The 25,796-nt window shown below is 52.0% G+C and overlaps 2 protein-coding genes across 3 annotated transcripts in view; one reads left to right on the top strand and one right to left on the bottom strand.

The window, feature by feature from the left end:
• Window positions 1-22,807, top strand: part of UBE2O (ubiquitin conjugating enzyme E2 O) — a 65,059-nt gene extending 42,252 nt beyond the window's left edge. The window contains exons 2-18 of one of the 2 annotated variants that reach the window (XM_021708133.1): window positions 7,704-7,763; window positions 7,957-8,067; window positions 11,167-11,264; window positions 11,720-11,783; window positions 12,616-12,759; window positions 13,194-13,303; window positions 13,446-13,596; window positions 13,858-14,330; window positions 14,763-14,917; window positions 15,173-15,285; window positions 15,371-15,499; window positions 16,188-16,280; window positions 17,249-17,945; window positions 18,228-18,364; window positions 20,114-20,317; window positions 20,407-20,464; window positions 20,621-22,807. In XM_021708133.1, coding sequence (XP_021563808.1) covers window positions 7,704-7,763; window positions 7,957-8,067; window positions 11,167-11,264; window positions 11,720-11,783; window positions 12,616-12,759; window positions 13,194-13,303; window positions 13,446-13,596; window positions 13,858-14,330; window positions 14,763-14,917; window positions 15,173-15,285; window positions 15,371-15,499; window positions 16,188-16,280; window positions 17,249-17,945; window positions 18,228-18,364; window positions 20,114-20,317; window positions 20,407-20,464; window positions 20,621-21,291 — 3,468 coding nt within the window. In that variant the 3' untranslated portion in view covers window positions 21,292-22,807. The remainder of the gene's footprint in view (window positions 1-7,703; window positions 7,764-7,956; window positions 8,068-11,166; window positions 11,265-11,719; window positions 11,784-12,615; window positions 12,760-13,193; window positions 13,304-13,445; window positions 13,597-13,857; window positions 14,331-14,762; window positions 14,918-15,172; window positions 15,286-15,370; window positions 15,500-16,187; window positions 16,281-17,248; window positions 17,946-18,227; window positions 18,365-20,113; window positions 20,318-20,406; window positions 20,465-20,620) is intronic. The other variant, XM_008049238.2, reaches the window with a different exon arrangement.
• A 1,439-nt stretch (window positions 22,808-24,246) lies between these two features.
• Window positions 24,247-25,796, bottom strand: part of SPHK1 (sphingosine kinase 1) — a gene marked incomplete at its 5' end in the record, with an annotated part of 2,434 nt that continues 884 nt past the window's right edge. The window contains 2 exons of the mRNA XM_008049239.1: window positions 24,247-25,314; window positions 25,602-25,796. The exon at window positions 25,602-25,796 is cut by the window's right edge and continues 22 nt beyond it. Of these exons, the coding sequence (XP_008047430.1) occupies window positions 24,534-25,314; window positions 25,602-25,796 (976 nt within the window). The remainder of the gene's footprint in view (window positions 25,315-25,601) is intronic.

Below are 25,796 nucleotides of genomic sequence, written 5' to 3' on the forward strand. Positions count from 1 at the left end.
GTAAGACCGGGCTCCTTCTGCCTTACCCCCCTACACGCTATCGAGAAACAGGTGTTATTATCCCTCTACTGTGCTCAGCAGTGTATTTACTTGTGAATAAATGTTTTCAGGTGTAGTTTCATTTTGTCTCCTTGTCTAAATGTTAGTTTTAGAAAGCCAGTGCACTTCACTGTTTAAAAAATAAATTACTAAAAATAGCCGGGCTCAGTGACTCAGCCTGTAATCCCGCGCTTTGGGAGGCCGAGGTGAGTGGATTGCCTGAGCCCATGGGTTCGAGACCCGCCTCAGCAATTTGGTGAGACCTCACCTCTACAATAAATTAAAAAATAACTAGCCGGGCGTGGTAGCACGCGCCTGTAATTCCAGCTACTTGGAAGGCTGAGGTGGAAGGATCGCTGGAGCCCAGCAGGTTGAGGCTGTGGTGGCCAGGAGCGGCCACTGCACTCCAGTCTGGGCAGCAGAGTGAGACTCCAACTCAAAAAATAAATGAATAAATACAAATAAATAAATAACTAAAAATACAGTGCTTACAACCATGTTGTTAAAAAAAATAACCAGTGCACATTCTTAATGTATATTTGTATTCTTATTTCGTCCTGAATCTGTAGAAAATGGTTAAAAACTATTGAATTGATTGACCTCAGTCTTAGCAGAGCTTCTGTTGAATGTTCTCTGTAGCACATGATTGACAGAATTTTCTAGCTAGGGGCACCAACATTTCTTTTACTTCAGCCCTTTCCAGCTCTTTTCCCTTCCCTCCCCCAAGCATGTGAAGCCCTCTGGCCATTTGTGCTTTGCTGGTAAAACCTTCTGTCCTCAGGTGGGCAGCATGCTGATTGCTGGGTTATCGGAGGCACAGCACATGATGGTCAACTGCTCTGATAAAGTCCTTACACTGGCACAAGCTGCAGTCACTGACCCATCATATCCCCAAATCCAGGCTGAGCTGAAAACTGGGGCTTAGGAAGAAACTGGAAGAGGAGCCCAGCTCCAACAGAAAGCCATTTTCTGCCATTTTTACTGTTTGAGCCCACGTCATGACATTTAAGTCATGTCAGAAAGCATTAAAATTTTCTGCCCAAAAATGAGTGTCTAAATATTTATTGTTAGGGTTATCCCAGCAGGGCTTCCAAAATATGTTAGGGTCTCACTCTCCCAGCGGGGCCTCCAAATGTGTTTGTTTGATTATGTATTTTTTGGTTTCAAGACTAGCTTCTGATGAAAGGGGGTGTCTCTCCCTCTGATGTAACTAGCTGAAATCCTGGCTAGGTAGGACCAGCAGAATTAGCACGGGAGCAGGCAGATACTTCAGTAGGGCAGAGATTCTCCAGCATCTTGACAGTCAGTCGCTCACAGTGTAATACACATTTTTCATTGGTACCCAGGACATGTTATACACTATACATGCAGCTGAAAACGTTTTCAAAATAGCACTTACCCATACCACATGTATGTAATGCACTCAGATATGTCCCTATCCCCCATCCAGCATTGGCCTTGACCCAGTAAATTGATTCCAATATCCACTAATGGTTTAAAAAACACTGTTCTAGGGACTGTTTCATTCTAAGATTTCCAAAGCTTTTGCAGAAAGTCCACACTGGGATAAACTTTCTAACCTGACATAGCTTCTCAGGCCACAAAAATGCATTAACATTTGAGACATAAATGCTTAGGCACCATGAATGTTAATGCATCATGTTATGTTAACGTCACTAGTCCTGTCCCTCCTCCACCCCATCTCTATGCCAGATGCTTGTAAAATCTCTACAGACAATGATCTTGCTTCATTTTATGTTTGTATTCTTGTCTAGCCTTGAATCTACAGGAGGTGCTAAAAAATGTGATCCTAGGTTTCAGCAAAGTTTCTGTTGAATGATTTTCTCTATTCCTCTTCCCTAAAACTCAGTTGAGTTTTTCAGCCATAGAAGCATCTCTATGTGTACAGACACACATTCTGTGCCCAGCCCCCACCCCAATGTTGGACTGCAGTGCCGTCACACCTGTGCTCAAAGTGTAGTGGGCCCACAGCAGCATGTAGCCAGGCCCTTCAAGCTCAGAGACAACAGGGCCAGAGGGGCCTGCTTCAGTACCTGTGACAGGTACTCTGTTGAGACAGGAGGGAAGTGAGAGGGGCTGGTGAGGAACCCCAAGGTTCCCAGCATAATTGAAATCTCTGTCTCCTCCACATCCCCAGTTGGCCACTGTCTTATTTCACCCCATTTCCTTATGTCTAGGACTCAGACCTAGCTCAGACTATATGGGGTGGAGTTGGGGGTTGGCAGAAGGAGTGATATTTCTCGGATGGTTTTTACTCCTTGGGAAGTAGCAAATTGGAATTTAGAAATTTCCAATGCTGGTTTGGCCTAATGTTTCTTTCAGGAATCTGTTCTTTGAGTCCTGGCCTAGGTAAAGAGCTTCAATTCTATGTGACTTCTGGGCCTTCAGAGGTCTCACGCCTGACTTAGTCCAGCGAAGGTAAAGCCTCACTCATTGAACACAAACCCAAATTAGGAGCCACTGCAGCTGTCTCCAATTTTCTACTCACCAGGGATACAGTGTGGGGCTGGCAGTCAGCTTGTCCTTGAGATCCAAGACTGTTGATTAAGCTTCAGTGGGTGCTGGACCTTTTGTGTTTGAAACTACTCCCAGTTGTAAGTTGAATATCTGGTATTGATCACATCACTAACCCCCAGAAAAGATGGGGTGGTTTTCTTCCTCTAGGATTGAAAGAGAGCACTCAATGCGATCTCTGTTTGGCTTTCCTTGGTGTTTTACAGATGATGGTGGTGTGGCTGGTGGCTTCCAGCTTTGAGATATAAATGCTTAGGCACCATGAAAGCCTCTCCTTTGGACTTCCTGCAGTTCCCCCTCTTGAATTAGAAGCCACTTTAGTGTTCCAGATGCTGGTGCTAGTGACCAGGCACAAAGCTTCCTTTTCCCCTAGGACAAGGACTTGGCCTTCACTGAGCAGGCTAGTCCTTAGGGTCTGCCTACTCCTACAGGATGTAATGTTCAAAACCATTTGAAAGTAGCATCTTGGTTTAGCGTCCTTATATTTTCAGTCTGTTGATCAGCCTCAGTTTTGCCTTTTCTATTCTTAGAACATTTTAGATGGAAAATTTGGACTCTACCTGGTCAGTTTCAGGGTCAGTGTTATGAATGAGGGTCTGGACAGGAGTTGTAGGATAAGCTAATTGCTCTCGCTGTGTTGTCAGGGGTAGGACTCAAGATTGCAGTTTGGAGAAGCATCACGCACTTTGGGAATTGGACAGCTGCAGAGAAGGGTGGCTCTTCTGACAGGACAGGCCTCCAGTGGCCAGCGCAAGGTAGTCCCAGCAGGGCTTCTTGGAGCTCAGATGAGGGTAGCATGGAACTGTCCAACCTCCTACTACATTGCCTTCTCCTCTGGCATTGCCCTCAGCCCCTTTCTTGCCATATGATTGCTTTCCTACTTGAAACCCCTCTTGCCTCTACCTCAGGATGCCTCCAGAGACTGGTCTGTTGACCCACCTTCCCTGCCAGTACTCTGGTCTCAGCACCTCCATCCCCAGAGCAGCCTCAGGACTTAGCTGTGGCTCTGTGGGTGCTTTGGCAACGCCATTCTTTGTCGAGGGCTGTCCTGTGCATTGTAGGATGTTCAGCTTTACCTACCAGATACCAGAAGCCCCTCCCCCAGTTGTGGCAACCAAAAATGTCTCCAGACTGTGCCAAATGTCCTTGGAGTAGCAAAATTTCCCCCAGATGAGAACCACTAAGCTAACTGCTCTCCCTACCCTTTTTTCAGCACAACAGCTAGACGATCCTTTTGGCATTACTGTCATGCAGGGATTTGAGCAGTGGCCTGCTCAGGGGCTTCCATCTTGCTCAGGAAAGACTCTCAAGTTCTCCCGTGATCCTCTAAGGCCTGAATGGCCTGGCTCCATTCCTCCGGCTTCTTGAAGTCCTGCTGGCCTTGGCAGTCACATTCTACCCAGCATTTTGATGGCTGCTCTTCTCTCTGCTTGGGAAGCTTACTCACTTGCTCCACCCAGATGTCTGGTCAGTCATTACCTTGGAATGACCTCTCCTGTACACCCATTTAAAATAACTCAGTAACTCACCGGTGCTCTCCCCCCTGCCATCTGCATATTGCCTTGTTTTTCTTTGTGGCTCTTGGCACCACCTGCCCTGTGTCTGTCTGCCTGCTTCTCCCACTGCAGGAGAGAATGTGTACTTTGTGAGTGGGATGTGTCTTCTTATGCCTGGTACATGGGAGGTGCACGGTCAGCATCAATCAGATTCACAAACTCCTTAAAGCCTGACTTTTCCTCCTCCACAGTGTGTGCCAGCATCTCTCTCCTCCAAGGGCAGTTGTGGTGTTTGATGCACCATACAGTCCCACAGCCCTGTCACGTGTGTCCACAGGAATGCATGTTTACTTAGACTATCCAGGACCCCTCCTGGCTTAGAGAGATTGTTAACATTATAGTGTCTTATCTTTTTGTCCTTTTTCTGCTTAGAAAGCTCTGATAGCTACAGCACCCCAATATATGTTAGACAATAAATAGCTTGCCAACTCAGAAGTCATTCAGAATTTCAGAGTCTGTGACGAAAGTTGAAATCTACCCTTCCTCCATGTTAGATCTCCTCCTAGTAACAATTTTTTAAACTACACTCAGGGTGTACCTTAACAGATTTTAGTTCCTAGCTTAGTTTTGTTCTAGCATTTGTTGTTTTCCCAGAGCAGGCACAGTGCTGGCACCTGCGATTTGGGTATTTGATCTTTGCTGGCAGAAGGTGGAAGGGGAAGTAGAGGGCAAACTGCTGACCTCAGGGCTGCTCCCGCCCAGCAAGCACTCAGGGCCTCCATGACATCCATAGTTGAGGTCACCACAACTGCATTCCACGTGCCCTAGAAATGAGGAGAATGTTCATTGCTTTTATAGCCAGTAGAAGAATCTCTGCCTTCTAGAATGCGTGAACTTGCTGGAAATGTGTTTTGCTCTGTTGTCTCTGCAGCTCTGAGAAGGGATGAGCTTTGTATGTGGTTAAGAGAATGTACTCGAGCCAAACTGCCTAAGCTGTACTACTTATGAGCTTGGCAACCTTGAACATTCATTACTTATTTTCTTTGTCTCAGTTTACTTATCTGTAAATTAGGAATGATGGTAATATCACTTCATACAATTTGGAGCCTCTCACAGGTAAAAATACATAGTGCTTAGTAAAAATCTTCTTAGAAAACTACCTGATAGGCAATAAGCACTTCGTTGTGCTGTTACTATAAGGTGGAGGACTCCAGAGCTCCTGAGTTCTCCAGAAGCACCATGGTTTCTTCCAGAAGGGTAACACTGAAAGACTTCCTGAAGCAGATAGCACGTGTAGGAGTCCAGGAGAGAACAACGTTTGGAAGGAACCATTCAGCGGAGTGGCCCAAAGATGGGGGAGTACAGGCTCATTTGGAGAAAAACATTGCCCAGTATAGATGGGACATAGGGAGTTAGAAGGGAAAGTCATGAAAGTCATGAAAGACATTGGAGAGCCTCCCAAGTCATCCTGAGCCCCTCCAGATACCTTTTGTCTCTGTTTCTGGAATTCTCAAGAAAAGGGAGTACAGCGACCATAGTAGCCCCCTCCCCTTCCTTCTCCCTGTCACTCCGACTCTGCTCCCAGCACCAACAAGGCTTTGGAGAAATATAACTCCTTGTCACAGAAAGATTAGATGAGCCCCTAGAGGCAGCTTCCCAGTGGAGTAGAGTCACTCTTGGCCAGGGAGCTGTGTGGAGAGGACAGCTTTTGCTGCATAGACTCCCTCTCCTGAGCGTATTGGGCACTGCCTACCCTGCCAGCCACTGGCTTTGCCGTGATAGCAGCTTTCACCAGCTGTTGTGTTTTTACTTCAGCCCCAGAGTTGGAGCCTCAGTTTCTCCCGCACCCCCAGGGGTGCAGTTAGGCTGGACAGAGTGTCCATCAAAGACTGCACTGATTCAGGCAATCCTTCCGCCTCAGCCTCATAAATAGTTGGGACTACAGTCAGGCACCACCATGCCTGGCAAATTTAAAAACATTTTTTTTAGAAATGAGGTCACTATGTAACTTAGGCTGTTCTTGAACTCCTGGACTTAATCAATCCTTCTCCCTTGGCCTCCCAAAGTGCAGGGATTATAGGTGGCCGGCTTCTGGTTTCTATGGAATCAGGGACTTGAGATAGAGTGGGGCAGCACAAAAAATACCATGACCCAGAGTAGATGTTTGGGAGAGTTACAGCATAGAATGTTTCCTGAGTTAGAAAAGTGACATCTCATTGGCATCATGCGGCAGAAGTCAGGAGAGCCTGACCTTTCAGGAGTTTCCAGCCTGCACCCCACAGGGCCAGATCACAGCCAGCCTTGCTGGGCGCCTGCTGTGTGCCCCGCACCACATGTCCGACTGTGCCCCCACTGCCTTACTTGTCCGGCCTCAGTCATCCCTGCTTAGTGTAGACAGGCACAGTTTGCTCGGGTTTCTGTGTCTGACTTGGCAACCCCATACTTAAGAACGAGACTTGTCATCTGGGACATGGCCTCCTGTTTCAGTAGAGCCACCGCAGGTTGGTGGTGGAGTCCAGTGCTTCCCCTTTCCTTTTTTTGTGAGCCACATCCCACTAATAGAGCAGAATTTGCTTTAGTCGTGATTGCCAAAATTTTGGTGACCTTGAATTGGTATCTTCCTTTTTCAAGTTTCAACTTCAGTTCTCCTTTCCTAGTGGTGACCTTTCAGTGCCCTGGGGGTAGAGAGAGGCCACCACTGAGGAATAACTCAGTTGTTTGAGGGAATATCTCCTCCAGCTCCATGGTATGGGGTCTTAGAGGTGGGCTATGACTCAGTGAAGAACTCCAGAGGAGTCGCCCCAGGTTTGGGGAAGCAGCAAAAACAAGAGGACGAAGTGCCCAGCTCCTACCATATTGCCTTCTCCCCTGGCGTTGTCCTCATTCCCTTCCTTGCCATATGATTGTTTTCCTACTTGAAGCACCTCTTGGCTCTACCTCGGGATGCATCCAGAGGCTGGTCCTGCCTGGGCTGTCGGGGATTCGGCAGCAGGAGGTGGCAGCCGCTGCTGGGTGTGGATGGAGGGACAAGTCAGGTGCTTGTGTGGGTGGCCAGGCTCTGAAAGCCAGCCGTCCTAGAGTTACTCAGCAGTCCGCGGGGCTTCGCAGTGCCATAGATAAGGGGCAGGCTGCAGCTGGTGAGGAGGATAAACCAGATTAGAATGTGGGGTCGGGTGATAGCTGGGCTTCAGGGTGATCCGCCACAACCTGGCGTCCCACTCCTCCCCCAGCCCACTCTTTGCTCAGCGCTGAGCAGCGGGGTTGGAGGACAGGTGCTTGCAGAAGGTTGAAAGGAACTGAACTCATGGTAGCGTGTTTTGCTGTCCATAGGATAGGCTGTTAGATCTTTAATTAAAGTGAGGCCTTATGTGATCTATCATTTAGCCACATTGTTTAGTGTGATTGGGAATATCTCCAGTAAGCCTCATGCTTGCATGTGGCTGGAGAGACTGACCGGAGGGGGCACCAGGAGGCTTGTGGGCATGACATGTTCTGTCTTTGGGTCTGGGTGCTGGTTAGCGGGATGTGCATCTGTGAAGATGCTTGGAGCCGAATACTTAGGAAGTTGGAAGAAAAATATATCCTGTGGTGGCTGCAGAGTCCATTCTCTCATACCTGTATTTTCTTTTACAGTTGAAACTAGAGGACCGCTCCGTGGTGCCCCGGGATGTGGTCCGGCACATGAGATCCACCGTGAGTCCTGCATCCCCACCCCAGCTCCGGGCCTCGGGGCAGCCACCCTGGGACTTTGAGCCTGCCCACCCCACATTCTGGGAGAGCTGACTGGCTCTGGTGGGGGGCCACATGGGGATTGTCTGGGCTGGGTCTCCTGTGGTGGCCAGGGCTGCTGTATCTGCTCAGCCTGCATGCCTCCTCCTTCCCGCAGGACAGTCAGTGTGGCACAGTGATAGATGTCAACATCGACTGTGCCGTCAAGCTCATCGGCACCAACTGCATCATCTATCCCGTCAACAGCAAGGACCTCCAGCACATCTGGGTGAGCCAGCTCTGTCTTCTGAGTGGTCTTTCCGGGCCCTCCCGTTCTCTCAGCAGCATGGCCTGTGAGCCCTCCATGTTCTTGCCAGGCCTCTCGGGTCTGACTGAAGTGCGGAGGCAGCTGGCATCGTGGCGCCTTGAAGTTGCCACTTGCAAGTGAGCAATTTAGACATGAGGTCAGGACACATCCTTACTGCTCTAACCTCAGCGCAGGTTGCCGGTGTTGTTGCCTTTACCTATTTTCCTTTCTCCTCTGACACTTCTTTTTAGAAAATGTTTTTCAATCATTTATTTTTAAAATGATTTCAAACTTACTGAAAAGTTGTAGATTCCTGTATTCCCCTCAACCAGGTCCTCAGCTGTTACCATTTCACTCCATTTGCTCTGTCACCACCTCACCCTCCTTCCCCATCTTCCCTTCTCACCAGTCTTTTTTTCTTCCTGAAGCATTTGCAAGCAGGCTACAGATAAGATGCTCTGTTACCCCCGGATACTGCAGTGCATATTTTCCAAAAACAAGGACACTCTCCTATATAACCACCGTGTAACCTCCCGGGTTAGGAAGTCAACATTGATAGTTACTGTCTGGTACACAGAGCCCATTCATTTGTCCCCTCACTATTTTTCTGATCTAGGATCCCATTCAGGAAGACGTTTTGCATTTAGTTGTCAACTCTTTGCTCTGTTTCCAATCTGGAATGGTTTGTTCCTCCATGTCCTGGACAGTGATACATGAAGTAACCTGACCCTGGCCTGGGTCTGTCTGGTGTGGCCTCATTGCCCATGTATTCTTGGCATGCCGGCCACGCAGGTGCCACTGAGCTCTGCTCTGACTCACGGTACCAGTAGGCATGATGCTGAGAATGTTTGCTTTGACCCCTTGGTCATCTTGGTGTCCACCAGGTCTCTCTACCGTAAGGCCACCATCTACCCCCTTTTTAAGTTATTATATCTTGTGGGAGCGTATTCCCAGATTATGTCAGCAGCCTGTCGCTTGTCAAACCCAAACCACCAGGCTTGGCTTCCGCTCACTGTCCTGCCTGCACCGCCATCATCACGCTCATGTTGCTAAGTGGTGGTTGTAGGAGGCCACTGTTCCTTCCTCATTTCTAGTAGTTAGGGTTCTACTGTTTGAGGAAGCTTTACCTTTTGCCTCATTTATTCACTTTAAAAATCGTTTTTCGAGCCGGGCTCGGTGGCTCCGCCTGTCATCCCGCGCCTTTGGGAGGCTGAGGTGAGTGGATTGCCTGAGCCCGCGGGTGCGAGACCCGCCTGGGCAACCTGGCGAGACCTCATCTCTACCGTAAATCAAAAATCAGCCGGGTTTGGTAGTGTGCGCCTGTAATTCCGGCTACTCAGAAGGCTGAGGCGGAAGGATCGCTGGAAGCCAGCGGGTCGAGGCTGCGGTGGCCGGGAGCGGCCCCTGCACTCCAGTCTGGGTGACATAGTGAGACTCCAACTCAAAAAAAAAAAAAAAATCGTTTTTCATAATTATGAAAAAATTTATAGTTTATTCATTTTTTCAAATATGAAAAAGTTTATTCATTTTCTTAAGTGTGAACTTAGAGATTTTTGTGCTATTCAGTTGGTTGTAATTCATTCTACCATTATTTGTTTTGTTGTTTAAATCAGCTCAGATATGGCCAACAGTAGCCCTTCAAGCTGGCTGTTATGTCCTATTCACATGGCCCTGTCTTTTTTTCTTTATTTAAGTACCTTCTTACTTTCTGGCATGAGATATTCTGGGCTTATCTTATATTTTTTTCTGATCCAGCCCCGAATCCTTCTTCAAGGAGCTTAGTTCTTTTCAGAGGAGAATGATATTTATTTTTACTTTTATTTTTTTTTATTTTTTGAGTTGAGGTCTCTGTCACCCAGACTGGAGTGCAGTGGCACACACAGCGACTGCAGCCTCAACCAGCTAGGCTTAGGGGATCCTTCGCCTCAGCCTTCCAAGTAGCTGGAACTATAGGCATGCACCACCATGTCCAGCTAATTTTTGATTTATTGTAGAGATGAGGTTTCACCATGTTACACCCAGGCTAGGCTGGTCTTGAACCTGCAAACTCAGGCATTCCTCTCACCTCTGCCTCCCAAGTGCTAAAATTACAGGCGTGAGCTACTACACCTCGCTGAGAATGATATTTAAAAAACCAAGACCTGGTCCAGGCGCGGTGGCTCAGCCTGTAATCCCAGCACTTTGGGAGACTGAGACATGTGGATCGCCTGAGCTTGCGGGTTGGATTCTCACCCAGGCAACTTGGCGAGACCTCGTCTCTACAATAAATCAAAAATTAGCCGGGCACAGTAGTGCGTCCTTGCAATTCCAGCTACTTGGAAGGCTGAGGCGGGAGGATTACTGGAGCCCAGCAGGTCGAGGCTGCAGTGGCCGGGAGCATCCCACTGCACTCCAGTCTGGGCGACAGAGTGAGACTCCAATTCAAAAAAATAAAAAGCAACCAAAAACCAAGACCTGGATTCTAGGTGTGCTAATTGCTACTAGGCCCTTTTAGGACAGCACTGGGAAATGTACATATGTATGTACATATGCACACACATCTAAATATGGCAATATCTATTCCATGTATATATTAAGATACATGCGTTCATTCTACTACCTCTAATTCCACTTCAGCATCTGAGACTTTTCTTCATCCTTTCTACTTTAGTAGAGCACCTTCTCTAACAGTGAGATACTTGCCTCTCAATATCCTCAGTGTATTTTCTCAAAGCACTTATTTGTCCACGTACCCACCCCAGTAGTGTGGTTATCTCCTCTGCCTGCCACCTCCATGGCCCACTCTTGCCAGGTGCCCTGTGTCCATGAATGCCGTCAGACCTCTGTATGACACACTCTACCCCATGCACACCAGGAACCTGCCTATACTACCACATCCTGCTCACTATAAAGGGGAGTTGAAATGCAGCCTAGAACTTGGGGGGAGGGCCTGTTGCGGCAGTTATTTAGGGCTAGTAGCCGACCTGTCCAGGCAGTGAGCTATCTAAATCCTCCTCCCTGTCTCAGTGAGACAGAGAGGAATGTGTGCTCTGGACATGAATATTGTCTGCTGTCTCACTGTCCCTGCTCTCTTGTCTGCAGCCTTTCATGTATGGGGACTACATTGCCTATGACTGCTGGCTGGGGAAGGTCTACGACTTGAAGAACCAGATCATCCTGAAGCTGTCCAATGGCGCCAGGTAGATGTCTCACCATGAGGGAGCCTGGGAAGGGCAGCCATTTGAAAAGGAAAGGAAGAGGGTGTTTTCTCACGGGGCCTGTTATGACAGGTTTGTTCGAGGGCAATGACAGATGTTGCAGGCATCTGGGGCCTTGCATCTCAGGGCCTAACCCGTGCCGGTCTCTTTATCTTCTGTGGCCTAATTCTCTTGCTCATTTTCTGGTCTGTCTCGACTTGGGTAGAAACATTTTCATTTGAGATATTTGCTAGAGTCTGGGACTTTACTTTGATAATGGTGAGCACTCGGGATGTAGGGTCTTGTTCATTGTGGGATCATTTCTTGTACCATCTCAGGCTGAACTGATGGCTGAAAATGAATTGTGTTGTTTAGGGCTTGTGGGCATGTCTGGGTCACTACTGTTCAATCCTCATTGCGCTCCCCGGTGGAGACCAATCCTCTGTTCACTGTTTCAGATGCTCCATGAACACAGAAGATGGTGCCAAGCTCTACGATGTCTGCCCGCATGTCAGCGACTCGGTAGTGTGCTCTGCCTAGTCCTGCTGCTTGGGGGTTTGGGAGGTGCCCTTCTCTTGTTGCTCAGCCCTCTGAAAGAAGGATTGCTTAGCAAAGAGCTTGTAGCTGGCACCAGCTAAGCAAAGCGGTTTCCTAGAAAAGGGGTGGACATACACCAGAGAATCTACAAGTTTGGGCATAGGCAGAAAGTCCTAGAACTTTTATTTGCAGTTCTCCTAGCTTTGCATCTCATCCTTTAAAGTCTCCATTTTTCGCTGGGCATGGTGGCTCACATCTATAATCCCATCACTTTGGGAGGCTGAAGCGAGAGGACTACCTGAGCCTACATGTTCAAGACCAGCCTAGGCAACTTGGCAAGACGTCGTCTTTACAGTAAATCAAAAAATTAGCCAGGCATGGTGACACCCTTGTGGTTCTAGCTACTTGGAAGACTGAGGTGGTGTATTTCTGTCTTAGGGTGTATCTAGTGTCTTAGATCTTAGTTCAGGATGATATAATAGTACAGTAGTACCTGTGTGCATGAGCAAACAGGTCTATGGACTACTGCTCTCTAGAACTGTACTTCAAAGTATGACCTCTTGACCAACAGCACTGACATTGCATGAAGCTCTTTAGGAACATAGAACCTGCATTTTAACAAGATTATTGGTGATTTGTGTGCACCTTGGGTTTGGGAAGTGCTGCTCTGGGACCGCTAAATTTGTTTCAGAAAGCATGGGAACTGCGTGTGAGTAGGCTTCTGCAAATAGGGAGTGGCAGGGGGCAGGCACAGAGAGCACTGTCACCCAAGGAGGCACTGCTCACAAGAAATCTCCTCTGGCCCCAAATCCTGCAGGGTCTTTTCTTTGATGATTCCTACGGCTTCTATCCAGGCCAGGTGCTCATTGGCCCCGCCAAGATCTTCTCCAGTGTCCAGTGGCTCTCGGGCATCAAGCCTGTGCTCAGCACCAAGAGCAAGTTCCGAGTGGTGGTGGAAGAGGTAGGGCCTGCGGGCAGGGACAGGGAGATGGGGTCCGTGACCTCTATGCCCTGGAGCTGAGCTTCTGCCCCCTTCCTGCCCGCTCTGAGTGTTGAACCCTGCTTTCGGTACCTGGACCCTGTTGCTCTGAAAGAGCTCTGAGGATAAAGGAACTCCAGGCTCCGTTCATGGAGTGACCAATAGGCAGGTGTCCCCCAGCCTGACCTACACGGGTTAAGCCAGATGGCAGGGTCAAGTGGCAAATGGGGGTTCCAGTGGCTCCTAACTGGGATGAAGCAGCAACAGTGGTCCTGGTAGATCACCTGCCCTCCCAAGTCCATACTTGGTACTCTACTAGGAAGATCACTTGGGAGGTCAGGTGGGTTCTGGGCAGTTGGTTAAAGAGAGTGCTGTCAGAGCCTGTCCTGACTGGCACATCCACCTGCCATCCCCAGGTACAGGTTGTGGAGCTGAAAGTCACATGGATTACCAAGAGTTTCTGTCCTGGGGGCACGGACAGTGTCAGCCCCCCACCCTCTGTCATCACCCAGGAAAACCTAGGCAGGTGAGCATATCCTCACCGCCAGCAACCCCAGGGGCACACCTGGGGCAAGGCTCTAGGCCCCATCACAGATATATGGGAAGGGCCAGGAACATTGCTGGCTTTCCAGAAGTCCAGCATGGCCCACCCTGACTTCTCCCCACAGGGTGAAGCGTCTTGGCTGCTTTGACCATGCTCAACGGCAGCTTGGGGAACGCTGTCTGTATGTCTTCCCAGCCAAGGTAGAGCCGGCCAAGATTGCCTGGGAATGTCCAGAAAAAAACTGCGCCCAGGGGGAGGGCTCTATGGCCAAGAAGGTATGTCCTTGGAGCTGGGGGTTGGTGGGCACTTGAGGAACTGGCCTTGAGCCATTTCCACAGCCAGGAAGGACAGTCTGTGCTTTAGGCCTTGGGGGACAGCCCTGATGACCCTTGTTGGCCACTCAGGTGTGTATAGCTGTCATCTCCCCAGACCAGGATGCCTGGGCCAGGTCTGCTCAAGTGTCCACAGGCCCAGGGCAGGGCCAACCAGCCTGGTGTGCTCCACAGCCCTCCCTCCTCTTTGCTCCACCCTCGCAGGTGAAGCGCCTGTTGAAGAAGCAGGTTGTGCGGATCATGTCGTGCTCCCCGGACACCCAGTGTTCCAGGGACCATTCCATGGAGGACCTAGACAAGAAGGGGGAAGTCAAAGCCAAGAGCGAAGTGGGGCTTGCCAGCCCTGAAGAGACACCTGATGGGCCTGCTAGTCCAGTAGAGATGCAAGACGAGAGCACGGAGGAGCCTCAGGAGTCTGGCGAGCAGCTGCCTCCTTTCCTGCTGAAGGAAGGCAGAGACGACAGGCTGCACTCAGCAGAGCAGGATGCAGATGATGAGGCTGCCGACGACACAGATGACACGAGCTCAGTAACCTCCTCCGCCAGCTCCACTACTTCCTCTCAGAGCGGCAGTGGCACAAGTCGCAGAAAGAGCATCCCCTTGTCCATCAAGAACTTAAAGCGAAAACACAAAAGGAAGAAGAATAAAACCACTCGTGACTTCAAGCCGGGGGACAGGTAAACTCAGAGCACTTCCCCTATACACAGTGTCCAGCATGAAGCCCCTCAGCACATGTGAATACATGCACGCTCACTGTCTGCAGGTGATGGCCAGGGATACCACCTGAGACAGTGTACAGTGCCTGGGGTAGGCCCTCGTGGAAAGCAGGGCGCTAGGAGTGGTGCAAGGGTGGCATGATGGCACTGGCCTCGAGCATGGCCTTCTGGGACCACGTCTGCCTGAGCTGTCCCAGATGGGTCCCATTCTCAGGAGACGTTATAGCATCAGAACCGTAGGAGAGCTTTGCCTGCATCAGAGACTCCTGGTGACCTGGGATTAAGAGTTTCAGGTTGTCAAACCCACCGGGAGGGGGAAGGAGAAGAAAGGTTCTCTGCCCTTTCCCGGGGAAGCATTTTTGCATGGCCTGGCTCACTGGCCTGTACCGGCAGGGTGGCGGTGGAGGTGGTGACAACGATGACCTCCGCTGACGTGATGTGGCAAGATGGCTCCGTGGAGTGCAACATCCGCTCTAATGACCTCTTCCCTGTGCACCACCTGGACAACAATGAGTTCTGCCCCGGGGACTTCGTGGTCGATAAGCGAGGTAGTCCTGCTCTGGAAGGGCAGTCAACGAGGCCGTCACTGATAAGGGCCTGGTGGGGGCTTGGGAAGAATGGGCAAGGGGTCTTGATGAGGTCAGGAAGGAGACTGCCCCTTTGAAGAGGTCTCACCATTCCAAGGACTGGGGGAGGCCGAGCCAGGGAGGGTCTGGGTTCTGTGCCCTGCTGTGCTTTGAGACATGGGTAGCAGGCACCGCAGGGCCCCTTTGTTAGTTGCGTCCCCTCCTCTGGTTCCCTAGTCCAGAGCTGTCCAGACCCTGCTGTCTATGGTGTGGTGCAATCTGGGGACCACATTGGCCGCACCTGCATGGTGAAGTGGTTCAAGCTGCGGCCGAGCGGGGACGATGTGGAGGTGTGTGCAGCCCCTGCTTCTCTTCAGAGTGGGCTCTGGGGTGGGTGTAGAGCCTGGGCTCATGACAATCCATCCTGTGCCACAGCTGATTGGAGAAGAAGAGGATGTGAGCGTTTATGACATTGCTGACCACCCTGACTTTCGGTTCCGCACAACTGACATTGTCATCCGCATTGGCAATACTGAGGATGGGGCTCCTCACAAGGAGGATGAGGTACACCCCAAGTTCAAGTTCTGGAATGCTGCTCCCTGTCCTGTGCAGCAGCTGCAGTCCCTGATAGTGCCACCAGGTGGCTCCAGGAGACAAGACCTGAAAGTCCTCTGGGCCAGTGAACCCAGAAGGGCAGCTGCCCTGCAGTGAGTTGCCCTGCAACCTCCCTGAGCCCTTGCTGGTTACATTTCAGCGGAGCTGAGTGATGTCAGTCACTGCAGAGCACAGGAGAGGCTGGGGAGCTGGGCCTTGTGCTGGGCCTTGAGGAGGAGGTGGGAACATTGGGTGGGAGTCGAGGCAGAATGCAGACGGGGGGAGAGTAGAAACAGAAATACCAAGGCAGGGAGCCCTATCCTGGACATGGCAAGAAGCCCCGAGAGGGCCAGAATGTTGCTTTTAGGCAGGGAATTAGTGGGGACTTGTGAAGACCGGGTTGTAGGTGTGTAACTGCCAGGTGATGGAGCATGAGCTCAATGGATGGTGAAGGTGGTGAGTGGTGAAGGTGGTGAGTGCTGATGGTGCTTAAGCAAAAGGGTCCCACACCTGAGTCACTCACCTCCTGCCAGTGCCCTCATCTCTTTAGTCCTCATGGCCTTAACCCTTGCTACCCACTGCTGGAGGTCCTTTCAAAGTTGCTCTGGCCTTCACCCCTGCTGGAGAGCTGCATCTTGATTGTGTCCCCTTTGCCCAGCAGCCATCGGTAGGCCAGGTGGCCCGTGTGGATGTCAGCAGCAAGGTGGAGGTGGTATGGGCCGATAACTCAAAGACCATCATCCTGCCCCAGGTGAGACTCTGGCAAGACCCCAACTGCTCAGCTTGCGACAGTGGCAGCCTGGGCTGGGGACTATGGCCCAAGTCCTGTTTCTGAGAGCCTGAGAGAAAGGGCAGGCATTTTGCACAGCTCTGGGGTAAGGAGTTGTGGTGGCATCCCACAACTGGCCCACCAGTCTTGCCTCTCCTGGCAGACTTTTCACATGCATGTAGATTTTCATAGACCTCCAGGATTTTCCTGGATTCTCAGCTCACTGTGCTAAGAAAATGCAGGGTCCTTCCTAAAAGAAGATTGGAGCCTGTCCTGCCACCATTTCTAGGAAAGGGAAATCTCTAGCAAATAAGAAAGACAAAAGAGAGAGCCAGTGCCATTCGGGTTCCCGTTCCCTTGCCCCAGGTTTGAGCTGATCCACACAGTCTAGCTCCCCTCTCCTGGTGCATGCGTGGGGTCCAGGGGAGGGAATGGCTCTTCCCATCATGTCAACAGCCATTCCAGGGAAGGCACCAGGATATGACATGGGCCAGCTCTCCCACACCCCCCCTCCTGTCACATGCCCAGCTCCCACTGTAGCCTGACATAGGCTGTCCTGCCCACGTTGTCAGCTGACTTGAGTCCTCTGGGGATGGCACTGGATTAGCCAAGGTGTCCCCTTGGACACCCTGGCCCCTCAAACAGATTCTAATCAAGTGTGCAGAGAAGGAGGGGAGGCTGGAACAGGCCATTGAAGGGGCTTTGGGTTCTGCTGGGGGGTAGAACAGGTGAAGGGCCCTCCCAGAGACTTAGGGCTCACCTAGCACCGAAAGGCCCAAGCTGTGAAGTCCAGAGCAGAAGAAGGGGGGAAGGTGGAATGAGACTTCCAAGGCTTCAGTGAGCCCAGTCACCATCAGCTGTGAGGACCAGGGGTCCCCAGAGCTGCTCCTTAGTGGTAGAGAGGTGACTTCCTGTCTGAATTACCCCAACACTTCCCTTCTTTCCCCCAGCACTTGTACAACATCGAGTCGGAGATCGAGGAGTCAGACTACGATTCGGTAGAAGGCAGCACCAGTGGGGCATCCTCAGATGAGTGGGAAGATGACAGTGACAGCTGGGAGACAGACAATGGGGTGGTGGAAGATGAGCACCCCAAGATAGAGGAGCCCCCCATTCCACCCGCCGAGCAGCCAGTGGCCCCTGAGGAAGACAAGGGGGTGGTGATCAGCGAAGAAGCTGCAACGGCTGCTGTGCAGGGGGCGGTGGCCATGGCTGCTCCCGTGGCCGGGCTGATGGAGAAGGCTAGCAAGGACGGGCCCCCCAAGAGCTTCCGGGAGTTGAAAGAGGCCATCAAGATCCTGGAGAGCCTCAAGAACATGACGGTCGAGCAGCTGCTGACAGGCTCGCCCACCTCGCCGACTGTGGAGCCTGAGAAACCAACTCGGGAGAAGAAGTTTCTGGATGACATCAAGAAGCTGCAGGAAAACCTCAAGAAGACCCTGGACAATGTGGCTATTGCAGAGGAGGAGAAGATGGAGTCAGTGCCTGACGTAGAGCGCAAGGAGGACAGGCCCGAGGGACAGTCACCTGTGAAGGCCGAGTGGCCCAGCGAGACCCCAGTACTCTGCCAGCAGTGTGGTGGCAAGCCCGGTGTCACCTTCACCAGTGCCAAGGGCGAGGTCTTCTCGGTTCTGGAGTTCGCGCCCTGTGAGTCGCCCCTCGCTTCATCTTCACTCCCCCGCCATCCCCAGGGCTCCTGTTAGTACCACCAGATCCCGGGCCCAAGTTGTGAATGTCCTCCCGGCCCCTGACTGCTGCCTGGGGCGAACCGTTTCCCTGGCTCGGTCAGGAGCAGGTGGGAAGCCTGTGGGTTTGTTCACCTGTCTGGGAGCGCCGAGCTGCTGTTCCCTCCAGCCATGCTTCCCAAAGGTGGCAGCTGAGTTTGCAGGTGGAGCTCCTATGGACTGACCATTCTCTTTTCCCCTCTAGCAAATCACTCTTTTAAGAAAATTGAGTTCCAGCCTCCAGAAGCCAAGAAGTTCTTCAGCACAGTACGGAAAGAGATGGCGCTGCTGGCTACCTCACTGCCTGATGGCATCATGGTCAAGACTTTTGAGGATAGAATGGCAAGTAGGCTTGATGTGGGCAGGTGCAGATGTGCTGGGTGAGCACTTGTTACCCAAGAGGCTGCCAACCTTAGGTCCCTGGACCTCCAGGGCTGACTGGTGCCTAGGAGGCCACCCACCTTTTACAGGGGCGATCACAGTCTCAGTAGGTGAGGGGCTGACACAGAGTCATGTGTCTAGACCAGGTGCTGCTTTCCTCCCTCCTTTTTAAAATTAGCTTGAAATTCGTTATTCCTGCTTGATAGGAGTCTGCTTTTCTTTTTGAGAAATTAGAACATTACACAGAGAACTAAAGTTGCTTTTGACCAGCCCTCACTTCCCTTTCTCCAAACTCTAGGCTTCTTCCCACTTCCAGAGGTGGTGACTGTTAGAAATTTAGTGGTTCTTCTTCTAGACGGATGACCTCTTTAAATGTTTTTAACGTTTTCGTGTATCCCTCTAAGTATATAGTATTTTGTATGGTTCGTTCATACAAATAGCATGTCGTCATATGTCATCTGTAATTTGCTTTCTTCACTCAGCAGGGTCATTTTTGAGACCTATCTATGTTGATTTATAATGATCTAGTTTGTTCCTTTTTACCTGCAGAATAGTATAACATCATGTGGCCACGTCACCCTCCATTTTCCCACTCCTCTGTTTGTGGACATGTTTGAGTCATGTGGGGGTCAGGGCAGGTGTTTAGAGTGCTTGAGTAGTCATGTTTACTGAGGCAGCTTCCTCTGTTGCTCCTGGCTGGGCAGGCCCGTCCGCCTGCCACCTTGTTTACTCAACCCCCTGGGCCTCCACTGTTGGCCAGGCACCAGCTAAACACTTAATTTGGGTCTGAGGTCCCAGCTCTGGCCCTGCCCTGGAAGGAAGAAGACAGAAAAGAAAGAGCAGGTATCCTGAGAGCCATCAAGAGGGGCGCTGTTGAGAGGACTTACAGCCCACCTAATAACACTTTTGGTTTTTTTTAGGTTTTAGTAAAACTCCTTTTGAAAATTCCAGCCTGTCTCAGCTCTGCGAAGGGAAGAAAGGAACAGTATTTTTTGTTCTATTCTGTTTTTTTCCAAATCACATTCAGGGGAAGGAAAGGAGCACATCATCTTGAGGCTGTCTGGGTGGCACCAACAAGAACATACACGAGAGGATGCCCTTACTCCAGTGGCTGCTCTGCCCTTGCTGCTTTTCAGCTCATCACTTGCCCCACACCCACTGCCCTGGCAGGTGGCACATGCACACACACATACGTGCACACAGGTTCCAGATATCTGCAGATCAGCTCTCAGGACTTAATGGCCTGAGTTCTCTGGTGGTCCCCAAACATCTCCCCTGGAGTTTAAACTCTCGTGTTCTCCTGTTAGACCATCCTCCCTCCAAGCCCTGCAAAAGCAATGCAGCCTCACCATCCTGGAACTTCCTTTTAGTTTCTAACTGCTTGTAATTATTGCTTGCCTTGTTGAGGCTTGGGAGTCAAGGCAGGTGTTTAGAGGAATACAATCTTAAAGTAATGATTTATGAGGAAAACACCTGATAAGAGAAAAACCAGTTAGGAAGATTCCTCATATGCCAGAGGTCAAAGATGCCAAGTGGGTCTGCAGATAGAGTTGCGCTTAGCTTCGCCCATTGCTAGCAGAGTCTGGGGTTCCAGGTACTGCTTGTCCTCCCACTAGATCTGCAGAGTGCCCTAGAAAAGAGAGGTGCAGATGCAGGCACCACAACAGAACCCCTGAGCCTGGCCAACTTCAGCCTTCCTCCCTCCCCTAGGACCTCTTCTCAGCCCTCATCAAGGGCCCCACACGAACCCCCTATGAGGACGGCCTCTACCTGTTTGACATCCAGCTCCCTAACATCTACCCGGCTGTGCCCCCCCACTTCTGCTACCTCTCCCAGTGCAGTGGCCGTCTGAACCCAAACCTGTATGACAATGGGAAGGTGTGTGTCAGTCTCCTGGGCACCTGGATTGGAAAGGTGAGTATGATGCCAGCCCTCCCAGTTGGGAAGGAGGGAAAGCCGGTGGTGGGTGGGACGGAGTTAATGGTGCCATGTATGTGTTTCAGGGGACAGAGAGGTGGACGAGCAAGTCCAGCCTTCTCCAGGTGCTCATCTCCATCCAAGGTATGGCTGGGCTGGGGTTGGGGAGTGACAGGGAGGGCCAGTGGAGGGCACGGTGACTCTGGCCATTCCGTGAGGGTGAGGGTGAGGATGGGGGCTAAGGGCAGGCTTGTATCAGGGCTCCTCCCTCCCACTGAGGGCAAGTGTCCCTCCCTGAAGGTCTGATCCTGGTGAATGAACCATACTACAACGAAGCTGGCTTTGACAGTGACCGGGGCCTGCAGGAAGGCTATGAGAACAGTCGCTGCTACAACGAGATGGCATTGATCCGTGTGGTACAGTCCATGACCCAGCTGGTGCGGCGGCCCCCGGAGGTCTTTGAGCAGGAGATCCGGCAGCACTTCAGCACTGGAGGCTGGCGACTGGTGAACCGCATCGAGTCCTGGCTGGAAACCCATGCCCTTCTGGAGAGGGCCCAGGCGCTGCCCAATGGGGACCCCAAAGCCAGCAGCTCACCGGAGCCGCCTGCTGTAGCCGAGCTCTCAGACTCCAGCCGACAAGAACCTGAGGATGGAGGATTGGCCCCTGGAGAGGCCTCCCAGGGCTCAGACTCAGAGGGCGGTGCCCAGGGCCCGGCCTCAGCTAGCAGGGACCACACAGACCAGACTTCGGAGACTGCGCCAGACGCATCAGCGCCACCCAGTGTCAAGCCAAAGAAGCGGAGAAAGAGCTACCGGAGCTTCTTGCCTGAGAAGAGTGGCTTCCCTGACATCGGCTTCCCCCTCTTTCCGCTTTCTAAGGGTTTTATCAAGAGCATCCGGGGGGTCCTGACACAGTTCCGGGCCGCCCTGCTAGAGGCAGGCATGCCTGAGAGCACAGAGGACAAGTAGTGCCAGCCCTCGAGGAAGGAGCGTCACAGTGGGAGAGGCCAGCTGCAGCCTGCTCACTCCCTCCCTGGAGTCTCTCCTCTCCCACACCCCTCTGCCCCCATGCAAGCCCCTCACTGCCCTCTTCTCCCCAAGGCAAGTTGGATGCTGAAGTGCAAGACGTGTCTTGAGATGCTGCCATTTTATTCCGAAGCAATCTTCCAGCAGGTGCCCTGTGGCAAAGAAAATTGGAACCACTTGTCATCCTAGGCAGAATGTTCCGGCACTTGCTCCTGTGCTGTCCCCTTCTTGGGTTTGAGGTGGATGTTCCTAGGGCCTGATGCTGGGCTTTCTTTGGGCCCAAATGCCCTGCATACCAGTGGGAGAGAGGATGTGCCTTGCATGAAGTGTGAGTTGCTCCAGCAATTCTCCTACTCCCTTTCCACCTCTTCGGTTCGACTTGAGCCTTCCCATGTCCCAGACCTTCCTGCCGCCACCGCCACCAGGTCCTCCCTAGTCCTCCAGCATCCACACTATCCCTTGGGAGTTGTAGCTGCTGTCACTGACTCCCAGCTCTACACTGGCCTGTTTACCACATTATAGCCCTTAGGCCTCTTGAACTTGCTCTCTAAGAGAAGTTGGGACCAGGCTAGGTTCAGGGTGACACCCAGGAGATGTGGTGGCCTCACACATGAACATGGAGTTGAGGACCAGGGAGCTTCGGGGTTAGGAACAGCTGAAGGTGCCTTGCTCTTCCTGTCTGAGGCTGGTGGGGGCATCAGCAGTTCTGGCTTTTGGGCCGCAGCCTCCTCTCCACCCCAGAAGGCAGGAGCAGCTGCACAAGGCCAGGGCAAGTGCTAGGGCCTCTCCCTCATCAAACCATGCTGGGACACGGTGTGCCACTCCCTGTACTCAGAGCGAACCAGCCCTCTGTTGGACTAGAGCGAGGCCTCCCATCAGCCTTGGCTTACAAACTGCAGGCTCAACCCAGGGGGCGTGGCCGGCGGGGACCCTCCTATCGCCCAGAGACAGGCCCAGAGGTTTACAAGTTTTCTAAGCTTTTGATAATGTGAAGCTCTGGGTTAAGAGGATGCTGTTGAGCACATTGCAGCTATGTAATGTATTTGGTGTATGTATGTAATATTTAAGGTTTGAAAAAAGATTCAAAAGCAAAGATATTAACTCTTAATAGAAAAAAGACAAAAAAAAAAAAGCCAAAGCATGATGCGTCTTGTCAGCCTTAAGTGGGCTCCACACCTGAGCTGTGCCGTGACTGTCCAGCCAGCAGCGCCGCGGTAAGAGGGAGCCGGACCACACCTGCGGCATTTGGAGCCCAGAGTCGGAAACTTGTTTGAAGAACACCTGGAGTGACTGGTGGGGCTGTGCTTCCCAGTGCATTGTTCATGTGGAGATGTGAATGCCTACTGCTTACAATATCTGTATAAAGTGCTGTGTGATTAAACTTTTTTTTACTTGCATTTTTTTTGGTTGGCTCATTAACAAGACAAGGTGACACCATTAAACCTGCCTCTGCCATTCATCTGGGCTCTGTTGCCTTTCTTTCTCTCTGGGGCACGATGTGCTTGTGTCACACACACACACACGGGAAGGAAAAACCTCTGGCAAGTTGGGGGACCACCGCATATAGCACCTTCCCAGTCTGGTCTGCTTGCCCGCCTTTTGCACGTCCGTCCTGGGGGCAGTCCTCTGGCCTCTTCCTGGCTGGTGGTGTGTTCAAGAGCCAGCAACGCCTGCCTTCCAGCCGCTGTGGCCCTCAGATGCCCACATTTTACCAGTTCGGCCAGTTCGGCTCCTTCCAGATTCTGGGGGCGCTGACATCACAGCACCTGGCGGTAGACAGGTGTCACTCCTGAGCTTAAAGCCAAATGGTTGCCCAGTTTGGAAGATTGGCATCTGCCCCTCCCTGCTGCTTCCTTTTAACGCCTGCCTGACATTCCTCTGCAAGGACAGCTGGGGAAGGACAAAGACTGCTGAGTTAGACTCCTAACTGGGGGGATGACAGACACCTTTGAAAAGAAGAGCTCGGGGAGACACCTCTTATCAACAAGGGTGCCTGAATGAAGCATATTTGTATACCTAACCCTTAACTGTACCCCCACAATATCATAATAAAAAATATTGATTAAAAAAAAAAACTCAGAATAATATCAACAGTGCCAGAGAACTTGCCAGCAATAAACAGCAGCACACTGAAAGAAAAAAAAAAAGAGCTGCCTGCCACCTTTTATTTTTTTTATTTTTTTTGAGTCAGTCTCATCTTGTCACCTGGGCTGGAGTGTAGTGGCACCATCACAGCCTCCCACAGCCTCGACCTCCTGGACTCAGGCGATCCTTCCACCTCAGCCTCCCAAGTAGCTATGACTACAGATGCACACCACCATGCCGCCCTAATTTTTAAAATTTTTTTGTAGAGATGAGGACTCACTATGTTGCCCAGGTTGGTCTTGAACTCCTGGGCTCAAGCAGTCCTCCCACCTCAGCCACCCAAAGTGCTGGGATTACATGCATGAGCCACCACGCCCAGCCTACCTGCCACTTTGATTTCTGAAATCTCTTGTCCCCCGCCAATTTTCTAATGCCCTTAAGTCAGAGATACTTTCCTTTTCCTGCCAAGTCCACGTGGGGCTTCAACCGGATTTGTGGAGACTAGCTGGTTGTGTGATCCTAGGTGAGACATACTAGCTCTGAGCCTCATCTTCCCATGTGTGGCCAGGCACTTGGCCGAGTGCAGAGGCTTCTTCAGGCTGGAGGTGGTATAATTAGCAGTGGTAGAGCCCCACCCTTGAGTAAGAAGAACTGGACCAGCTCTGGTCCTGGACCCACTACCGTGATGGCTATGCCAGGGGACCAGTAACATCCATCCGGTGGGCACCTTTGTATCATTAACGTTAAATTCTATAGTCCTGGCTGCAGCAAGACCCCTAATCCCTCCCCACTCGTCAGGACAGGACCAGCAGGCTGGGAATTTTACTTTATTTGGATTTGGTTCAGGGGATGGAGAATCTCAGAACAAAACGGAATGCCTTCCACAGGCAACAGCCCAGCCAGCTGGGCTCCTGAGCCGGTACCTCATTCTGGCTTTCAGTGGACAGAGTCTGCCCTCCCAAATCACAGCCTACACCTTTCTCCCCTTCTCCAGCGGCATCCCCTCCACCCTGCGTGAGCTGTGGGCAGTCCTGGAGAAGCAGGAAAGGTCCTGAGCTCAGCACAGACCCAGCAGACTAAGGCACACAAGGCCAATGGGGTCATACGGGCTCTTCTGGAGATGGTGTCTGCTGGGGATCCTGGCTGGGCGGGGGCTCCACACAACCACTGACCATCCAAAAGTAGTTTGGGTGCACTTGGCCCTGCACAGCCTCGCTAATCATCAACTCCCCGTCCACTGCAAACACACCCCTTCCATCCTTGGGCTCCAGGCGGAAGGCGACCACAGGCACGTATACCAAGTAGGGGCAGTCATACTCCATGTGCTTGCCCTTCTCCATGGCCAGGAAGAGGCGCAGCAGCATGGCCCGAGACACCCCTGCCCGCACGTAGAACAGATGCATGACGCCGGCCGCACAGCGGCCCATGGGTGCCGCAAACATCTCGCTGCCCAGGTGTGAGTGCAGCAGCACGAGCACCAGCACAAAGTCCTGGTCAGGCACCACTGTCCAGTGAGCGGGCACCGGCTCCTCCAGTGGCACGAGGTGCACGTCCACGGGACCCCGCGGGACCAGAGCAGGAGAGGCGGGTGTCTTAGACACGGCTCTTCCCACAGGAAGGTAGGCCAGCCGGCCGTGGTAGATGCGCAAGGCGGCCAGGCGCAGGAAGGTGCCCAGAGTGAAGCGCATCTCCCCCAGGCGTCGATACTTCTCACTCTCCAGGTCCACGTCGGCAATGAAGCCCCAGGCCAGGCTGAGCACAGAGAACAGGCGCACCCCCGAGGCCGTGTGCAGCGACAGCAGGTTCATGGGTGACAGCAGCCGGCGGCACAGCAGCAGTGTGCAGTTGGTCAGGAGATCTTCGTTAGTAACCTGCTCGTAGCTGCAGGGGGAACATGTCGGAAGGAGCCAGTCAGGAGCCCCCACGCATCCTACCCTGCCTCCTCCTGGGGAACGGGGACAGGCCAAGTGAGACGTGGTCCATCGGGAGTTGGCAGGAACAGTGAGAGGCAGCAGGTGGAGGCGGCCAGCCGGGGTCACCGGGAGAGAGCCCCGGAACGGAGACAAGAGGGAATGGAAGTGACCTCAGTCTGTGGGAACTTAGGAAGACACCTGGCAGTAGAGGGGCACGGAGGGGCAACTGAGGCCCTCTATGGCCCAGGATCTCACCCAGCATAATGGTTCAAGGAAGCTGCCAGCGCGTTGCCAGAGCCTGCCGGGAGGCTGCACAGGGGCTTGCGGATGGCGGTCTCCCAGTCAGGCCGCTCCATAAGCCCATTCACCACCTGCGGGAGCAGGCGTGGCTTCAGTCTGGGAAGCCCCCGCCCGCCCCGGCCCCGGCCCCGGCCCGCTTCACGGCGCAGG

Source organism: Carlito syrichta, unplaced genomic scaffold (assembly GCF_000164805.1).
Source record: "Carlito syrichta isolate Samal-C Ts95f unplaced genomic scaffold, Tarsius_syrichta-2.0.1 Scaffold130825, whole genome shotgun sequence".
Classification (NCBI taxonomy): domain Eukaryota; kingdom Metazoa; phylum Chordata; class Mammalia; order Primates; family Tarsiidae; genus Carlito; species Carlito syrichta.